The following is a 9,644-nucleotide window of genomic DNA, read 5'->3' as shown; positions in this document are numbered from 1 at the left end:
AATACTAAAAATAAAAATAAAAATATTAAAATTATTAAAAATACTAATAATACTCAAAATACTAAAAATATTAAAAATAATAAAAATTTTTAAAATACTATATATATACTATGTACTAAAAATACTAAGAATACTAAAAATGCTGAAAATGTTAAAAGTATTAAAAATACTAAAAATACTGAAATTACTATAAATATTAAAAACATTAAAAATACTAAAATTACTAAAAAAAAAACTAGAAATAATTAAAAGACTTAAAATAATAGAAATACTACAAATACTTAAAAAACTAATTAGACTAAAAATACTTAATAATAAACACTTAAGTTTACTTTTCTTCCGCTTTCACAACATTTTAAGTATAACTAAGTTACAAAATACTATTGAAACTAGTCACCCTCCAATTTTGGTCATAGGATAGAAAGATCCTCTAATAGCTTACACTATAAAACATTGCCAATTTTGACCAGAGGATAGATGGATCCTCTAATAGCTTACACTTTAGAACACTGCCAATTTTGACCAGACGATAGATAGATCCTGTTTGCACAGAATTTACTAATAAAAGCAATCGCTTATACCTACCATGCACTTACGACCTAGTTTCCCTCCCTAACTCGACAGTCCACATTTAGTATAGATAAATTTATAATACAAATATTAAACTTTATGATTTTTTTATATAATTCCTTCTCTTGATTACTAGAGTAAGGGTGAAGCATTGTATTATTATGGTTTATAATTTATATCTGTCTTCTTTATTCCTAAAACAAAGTGAGGTTTAAGTGGTTTAAGTGAGTTCGATTCTCAAATTAAGGCATTCAATGCCTTCCACAGCATAAAAATCAAATTATTTGGGTTTAAATAATTTAACCCAATTTAATTAGATAAATTAAAATATCGATTTGCTACTTCCATAAAACGAATGCACTCAAACATTTTTCAAATGTTATCGTTTTTATGTAAGCACCTTTCTATGCAGTACAGACTACAATGGACACCGTTTAAAGTACTTGTATATTCAAATTTATTTCAACGATCCTTACAATCATAAAAATAAACCTATTGTGATATTATAACTGGTACTATAGCATAGCAGTACTATAGCAGTACTAAAACTGCTATAGAAGAAGATATTCAACCAAATCTACAGATTTCAAATCTATAGCACATCATCTTACATCTAAATACTTTCAATCATCTTAACGCAGCGTCATTCAAAACTATGTCTTTCTGTGCTAGAGATGTAAGCCAGCTAACGTCGATAAGCATAAAAAATTCATTCTTAAAATATTCCCATAAAAACGGTTCCACCATAACTACTTCAATTTGGTGACATTACCAGTATGTCAGATCTATTGGTACGCACACACATATATCAACAAGTTTAGTTGTTGACTTCAAATGACTCTCCCTGAAAGAGATCACAGCTGATACGGTGTCTGCAAATTTCTTGACATGCCTTAGATAATTACAATATATCACAAAATGATATCATCCATCACTAAATGGTTTTAATTTATTTAATTAGTCTTTCAATGACTGCATACATCATCAGAGATGATATTAGATAATGAGTATTAGAAAAAGTTTGTAACATCAATTCAATAATCGGATAATCGATTGCTTAGAAAGCTTATGACACCACTTCATTAATATTTAAAGGTTTTTTAGAGCACACCAACGCTTTTCCACACCAAGCAAGTTTCTTAAATCAATTTCTAGAATATATACGCTATGTTTTATAAATACCATCAGATCTTTATTCCAAAAAGCATTTATAATTGCTCATTAATTTTTCAAACGGCCCGTTTGAAGTTTTGAAAATATTAAATGCCCAAGTATTTACTATCAAAATAAGCGACAAGTCCCTTAATGTTGCAATCAAAAATCTTAAGCCGATATTCCTTAACAGCAAGGAACATCTTCTTGCAGATCCAATCGAAACTTTTTAGAAGTCTCAGTAAATATTTCCTTTGAAGATGAGCACGTAACACAATATAAAAAAAAAGTTAGCCTTAACCTTTCACGACACATGCTCATCAAAGTACGGCAACGAAATTACTAAATTCATCCATTTAGATAATAAATGGTGCCTTTACAGTAGCACTGCAAATGACCTTACTTAGTATTATTGTTAATCCATTCGCCATCTAAATGTCACATAAATGATCCAAATCCAAATCATCCAATGATCCAAATGTCATTTTTCCATACAAAATGAGCACTATTTTGCTGAATTGCTGTTAAAATTGTGGTCATTTTCCATGGTGAGAATAATACTTAAAGTGACAATATGTTAGTCTAAGAAAAAAATTAAAAAATATAAAGAATTTTAGTTCCGCTTTAAAATTTTACGACTTTTCCTAAAATTAAAGAATTAAAAATGATTCTAGGCTTGTAATTGGTTATGGCCAATTGGAATTTAAATCAAATTAAAAGTGAATTATATTATAAAATTGAAAAATTAGATAAATTGTTAAATATCAAACTTCACAAATACTATTTTATTTCACTTAATATTTCATAATTACCAAAAACGACATCGGCAACTTCTTTTTACAATCTTTATAATTTTTTATTGGTCCAAAATAAGTTCAATTAAAAAAATAGTTCTCAAAATTTACTGCACTAATTATCTCCCCATCATTGGAGAAGACACTTGCTCTTTTCAGTGAAGATAGTGTGGGGGGAATTTTTTTAATCCCTGAGGTTCATTTTATCAGTTGTTCGAGCTGACGCGTTATCGTGATACAGAAAGTATCAACATATTTCATATTCTTCCAACAATATGTCAAAAACTTATGGAATACAGGTATCAGTACATCAGAGTGGGGAGTATTGTGTGCTGAACAATTCTCCAAATATCCGCCTGATGACGGAAGTCCCTAAAATTGTAAGTGTCAAAAGAGTATAATAAGACATCTTCTACTGAATGAGTTAAAATTGTTGGAAACCTTAGTTGTTAATTAGAAGAGGTGAAATGCTTCAAAATTAAAAATAATTCTCATATTAACTGTATAACCTAAACGTACAAAAACTACATTAAAGTAGGCTGATAGGTATAAAAAATTTGAATATCCCAAAAAAATTTGAAATTTTCATTTATAAATATTTTCTTTAGATTATTGCAACAAGAATGTTTCACATAAATTTGGTGTGACTCTAAATATTCTTTAATATAAAAACAAAATTTGGCATATAAGTAAATATTCTTCAGACTGTCAAAAAAGATGGGGATTAATAGCGCTTACTTATTACATATAATGACTGAAATAGGTGCTCCAGCAACCCCCGTCAAAATCGCGAAGCGTATAGCTGGAAAGCTATGGAATAAAATCAATACCAGAAAACTATTAGAAGATGTGATGTTGGCGTTGACGAGAGGCATTATATTTAAATATATTAAAACATGCAATGGGTACTATTACAACTTAGACGATACGAGAAAATTAATGCAATATTTAGAAGATGAAAAGAGGAACCAACACAAGGTAAGGTATATTGTGTTGGAGTATCAGACCTGTGTAATATATTTAAATTTTCTTTCAAAGGTTAAACGTTTTGCGAAGAAGCGTAAATGTGGCGAAATGTCTAGTGAATCATATAGATCTGAATTTTCGTCGCCTTCTCCAGTAAAAAAATGTAGACGTGAATATAGTGCCACAACAGTGCTTGGGAATAGTTCTCTGAGAATCTCTGAACAAAGTACAAATCTCACCTCTTCATACAGTTTGAACATTATTGCTTGTAAGAAAAAGAAGTCTACTTGTGGTGCTAAAGTCTTGACTGCTGAGATGGCTAAAACAAATTTCGCTTACAAGTTCGATTATCAGTTGTGTAAGAACTGCCATAAAATATTGAAAGAAAGCGTTGAAGATCCATGTACTTCTATTTCTAATAGAACTGGCACTGACAGTGATTCTGATTATTCTGTTTCTGCCAAAAATAATGTCGATGGGCCCAGCGATAATTATGCATTGTTTCAAAAAATTTCCAGCAGAAATGTTTGTAAGAAAAATCAAGGCTATATGACATTGTCAGAAAAATCTACTGATCTTGACGGCAAACTCCGACAAACTAATAATTTGGATCAGAGCACGATAAATTCACGCTGTGATCCAAGTGAACCTGATAGTATTAAATCTAAATCGGAAAATAATGACAAAATATGGTTTGATGATGAAATATGTCAACGATGCTGGCTTGAAATCTATCAATGCGAAGAGCATAGTGATCTATCTGATTGCGAAGAATAAACTATAGCTATTTTAGATATTATCTAAATTTATTAGTATAAAATGTGACGTAACAAATAATTATATTATATTCTAAATTGTTAAAATCGAATTGTTCACATTCGATTCTTAATTTAATAAAAAATGTAACTTAATACATATTCAAAATTGACAGTTTCCTAGTCTTAATTAAATTGTATTAATCAATTAAATTAAAAAATTAATTAAATGGTGCAAGAGTATATGGTGTAGTATAAAGAAGAGTTAGAGAAGTTAGCAAAAAATATTAAAAATAAAGTATTTCTTTAGAATAAAATTTGTATAATGTTTCCAAAATTATATTGATTTATGAATGTTTTCAAAATTATATAATTTACGAATCACTGGAAAATACTTTAAATAAAATGAAAATTTTGTAGTAAATATTGTTAAGTTCTTTGCACGAGGGTCACTATTTACATGGCGCTCATTGGCAACCCCTCATAATGTAGGTGCGAACTTATATTTTCATACGAAAATCTATATGTGTTGCGTTATTGCGATTTCCGATCTGGATGATCAAGATAGGAGTATATCGATAAACTCACATATACTTTGGGCAACAAAGCCTAATTCTTAACAACTATAAAACGCTGGTAAAACAAATTTCATCGCGAAGTTGGTTCCCTCGTTTTATGAAATTTATTTGAAATCAGACTAATGGTAATTATAAGATATAGAATAGATATAAGAGATAATTCAATATATTAAAAGGTAATGAGATAGTAATAAGTGAATTTCGTAGTACATACATATGTACAATAAATATATACTAACTCAGATTGGTTGTAATCGAAGTGCTTATATATGTAACAAAATATTTCTTTTTTTGTCTATTTGTAATGTGATTTTGTGATTAAATGTGATTTTGTAGGGTTTCAAATTGAATTATGTAATTTAGATGTTACCATCACGATAACATCTTAGAAACGGTATTTCTGCAATTATAATTTTTTACATTTTTCAACACATACGAACCAATCATGCCAACAATCTAAGAAGAGCATCGAAATTTCTAAAATACAAAGTTTAATTCTTAATAATTAAACTTCTCCTTTTACTTATAAGTCAAAAGTCATAAAAGCTCACGTGATATATTTATCATTATTATATTAGGGAATTTGAGGTACAATCTAAAGATCTATTGTACTCCCTTGATGGACTTAAAGCTTTTCTTCAAATGAGACTTTTACTGTAAATTGTAGTATTAAGCCTACATTATAGAATTTTATTTTTTCATCCGATATTAGGTGCCCTTCTAGGTGACAATAGGTATACTATGCAACAAGAGAATAGAAGAATAAATAGACTTTAACCAAAGAATCTATAGTACAAAGAAGTGCCACGCTCATACAAACAAAATATCCACTTTATTTTGCTGGTGGATTTATAATAAATCCACCCAACCTCATGCAACAATGTTCGATCGAGTCACAACTGGTATGATGTCCAGTTCAAACTCATTGCAACCCACAATTGTTTTTATACGCCTGTTTCTTTTGCCTTTCTTGTTTTTATTTGTCTATTTTATTAATATACATTGATTAGTAACGAAGTGAATGGTAAAGAAATCCCTGAAATAATTTTTTAATATACTTTGTTGCTTTATTTTCTTGTACTGGAAAGGCCTATATCATAGGAGTAAAGAGTAATAGAACATATTTTTTTTTATTGCAACAAATGATGCACTACAAAAACCATTATGTATGTACAAATGTGATATTGGAGACATTAAGTCTGCAGTACATAAATAGGTTTGTTTTTATTGCACATTTGTGCATATATTTTACCTCAAAAGGAACTACTTCTTAATAGTTTGAATTTTTGGTGACTTTTTGTAATTATTTTAAAAAATATTTGCAAGATTCATATAAAAGTTTTTGAAAAGTATTTTAGAGAAATTAAAAATATTAGAAATGTAAGAAAAATTTTAATGCAAAAATGTGTAGAAGTCACTAAAACCACTATTAATGCCTCCTGGTTTGAGGAAACGCATGAATGCTATTTACACCGGATTGAAATGTTAAAATTGGTGTTTACGATATTGCTTCGGAAACATTGCGCATGGACAACATTTAAGAATAAAGCTTCATAGAATGAAAAAAATCAGATTTGAGACATAAATAAATTTGTAATGTGTTTTTACACTACAATTCATACCAATAGCAAACAGGGAATTTTGTTTTTGTTTTATACTATTAAATTAAAAAAATTATCAAATGTACACAATTTTGATTTCGTCACTGAAATGCTGTTTGATCGCTTGAACATTTTACAGCGAACAAACACACAAACATGCGTATAATGTAATACAGAGGGTTTCATGTATGATTGAATACGTATGCAGTCGGGCTTTTGTCAGCCTTACTTGACTCACATATAGGTTTGAACTGAACATCATACCAGTTGTGACTCGATCAAACATTGTTGCATGAGGTTGGGTGGATTTATTATAAATCCACCAGCAAAATAAAGTGGGTATTTCGTTTGTATGAGCGTGGCACTTCTTTGTACTATAGATTCTTTGCTTTAACCAAAGAATGTATAGTACAAAGAAGTGCCACGCTCATGCAAACGAAATACCCACTTTATTTTGCTGGTGGATTTATAATAAATCCACCCAACCTCATGCAACAATGTTCGATCGAGTCACAACTGGTATGATGTCCAGTTCAAACCTATATGTGAGTCGAGTAAGGCTGACAAGAGCCCGACTGCATACGTATTCAATCATACAAATTAATGTTCGGGTTCTTTGTTTAGTTTTTTAAAAAATATACTTTATTTATTATATTTAATTAATTTATTTAATTACAATTTTTGTGACATAGTTTAACTATTATATTTGTTGAATATCGGTTGTTTTTAAAATATAATTAACTTTTTGTTTCAAGACAGCAAGACCGACCAAAGACTTTGGATAACGACTATTTTAGTTTAACCTTTGCTAAGGCTTAACCGTTTTGTTTCATTTCTTTATAACGACTCAACCGTTTAGTTTCAATCTTTCCTAACGACTGACAATTCAAAGTTTTTCCTTTGATGCCTGAAGTCGTTATTTAAAATCTGAAATTGGATTTTATCCAATTGAATTCAAGCTTCTAAAATTCCTAGGAATTTTCTGGAAGCGTCTTTTCTCCATCCAATAGGATTGGAGCTTCTATTTGCTAAAGCACCTCGTCAGCGTCTTTAGCTTTGGCGTCAATAGCCAGATGACGATATCTATGTCCAATAATGATTGAACAATTCATCGATCAAGTATTTCGAATGATACTTGATCTGTTTTGCACAACATAGTTGCGTCTTTAAAGAAAAACAATTTTGTTTTCTTTTGCAACATTGTTGCCATAAGAAGTGCAGGCAGTAAGCCTGACTGAAATTAAATATACAAACGCGCGTAGGCGTTATGAAATATCTTAATGCGCAATTCTTGGATGCGCATACTTGAGATACAAAAATTATGTGTAACGGCAAAGTGCCGTTATAGTAATACAGGGTGTTAACTCCCCCCTTTCTAAGATGAATCGTCCCGATTCATGAAATCAGAAATTTGTTGATCTAAGGCATTAATACAATGTCTTGATCCTTGTTAACTGTTGTCGTCTTTGGTTTAATTTTAAAATATCTGTAGCATTTATGGCTACTATATATAATAACTAATATTATTACAATTGATAGTGTAGATAAAGAAATGGGGCTTTCATTATAATCATTTTTTAATATATTAATTAAATCTCTGTTATTTAATTTAATTTCTTGTTCACTTGAATCAACATATTCAGTGACATTAAAATCGTTAAAATAATGGTTCAAAATGTATAAATTTATTTTGTTTTCTGTATTTTCATATATAACATTATCTATGTTTATTGTATCATTAAAAGTTATTAAGTAAGTTCCGGAAATATTATTATTATTAACAGAGTGATTTCCGGTAAGAAGTATTGCCCCTTCTTTTATTATATCTATATTTTTATTTTTTTCTTTAGATTTCTTACAATATGTTTGTCTTTTGTTTAAAATATCAGAAAGACAATTATTTACATTATTTATTTTACAATATATATTTTTTTGTTCTACTTTACAATTATCAATATTATAGTAGATACTTTGACATTTTATTATTTCATTTGGGATAATTAAGTTTCCATCAGACTGGAATATAGGCCTTGTTTCGAAAAGAATACATTTATCAGTTATCAGAGGATACTTGATATATATTATTATTAATGAATTTTTTTGGACAATTTTGAAAGTAGAGACGTCCAGCAGATCGATTATAGAAATTTGTTTATATTCATGTTGAAGTATATCTTTAATTTCTTCAAAGTGTAACACAGATGGATATAAAATGTTTGCTTTTGCTAAAGCTATTGTCTGAATAGTATTTTGTAATTCAGTTATTATGATTTTTAGTCTGTGCCTTCGCACAATTTTTTGATATACGTGTCCCGTTAATGTGTCAACCGTTTGGGTCAATCTTCGAATTGTTTTGAACAATTCTGAATTCGTAGAATATTGTTTATTATTGTTTATGATTAGGTCATTTATTTTACTTGTTATTTGTACAAAGTCGTCATGGTCGGGGGTTCCCGTTATCCATTTCCAGACGGTGCCTAATTCATTTATTCCTCTTTTGAATCTTTTATTCTCGAGTTGACTGAGTAGAGTTTCTACTAGTTCTATTTCCATTTCTACGTCAATAAATTCTGCTTGGTTGTAAGAATGTTTTTTCTTTTCAATTTCGAAAAATTGCTTTTCGTCACTTAGAATGTCTCTATAATAGGTTAAGTTAGTGACGTGTAGAATGTCACTATAATTATAATATGTCAAGGCGTCATTATTTTTTATTAATATGTAATTATCCCTAGTATAGTCTATTATTTCTCCATTTACTGATAATATCAGTATAATTAGTTTGATATATACAAACATGCTGAAATAAAAAAGGATTTATTTTATATAAATTTATTTTTTATATTATCCTTATGAATAATTCTATTCCTATTATTTATTCTAATTTTATTACCAAGGTCTTCTTTTACTATTTGTCTTTTAAATCTTGGTTGTAACTTATTTCGTTCACCAATAATTCTTTCATATATGACCTGGCCTACATCAAAGCTTTTATCTAAGCGATTTTTATTATGGCATTTTAGCATTCGTGCTTGTGCCGTTTTCAATTTTTCATGAATATGTTCATGATTAATATTGTTAAAGAAGACATCATTTGGTCTTTCTTTTATGATTGTGTGGATTGTTTTATTATATTGTTGGGCAGATCTCAATATGACTTCTAGGTCATTTACAAGATTATATTCTTGTTTAATACATCTGCCAATCTCAACAATTGTTGAGTGGACTCTT

General features: G+C 29.0%; 1 protein-coding gene across 1 annotated transcript; it reads left to right on the top strand.

Annotated features, from left to right (window-relative positions):
* Positions 1-3,135: 3,135 nt before the first annotated feature.
* Positions 3,136-4,302, top strand: LOC119690245. The gene is made up of 2 exons (XM_038105265.1): positions 3,136-3,494; positions 3,555-4,302. Exons 1-2 carry the CDS (start codon positions 3,234-3,236, stop codon positions 4,257-4,259), a joined length of 966 nt encoding a protein of 321 aa, XP_037961193.1. The 5' UTR covers positions 3,136-3,233; the 3' UTR covers positions 4,260-4,302.
* The last annotated feature ends 5,342 nt before the right edge of the window (positions 4,303-9,644 follow it).

Source organism: Teleopsis dalmanni, chromosome X (assembly GCF_002237135.1).
Source record: "Teleopsis dalmanni isolate 2A chromosome X, ASM223713v2, whole genome shotgun sequence".
In the NCBI taxonomy this organism is placed as follows: Eukaryota; Metazoa; Arthropoda; class Insecta; order Diptera; family Diopsidae; genus Teleopsis; species Teleopsis dalmanni.
This window is presented reverse-complemented; position numbering and strand designations above follow the sequence as displayed.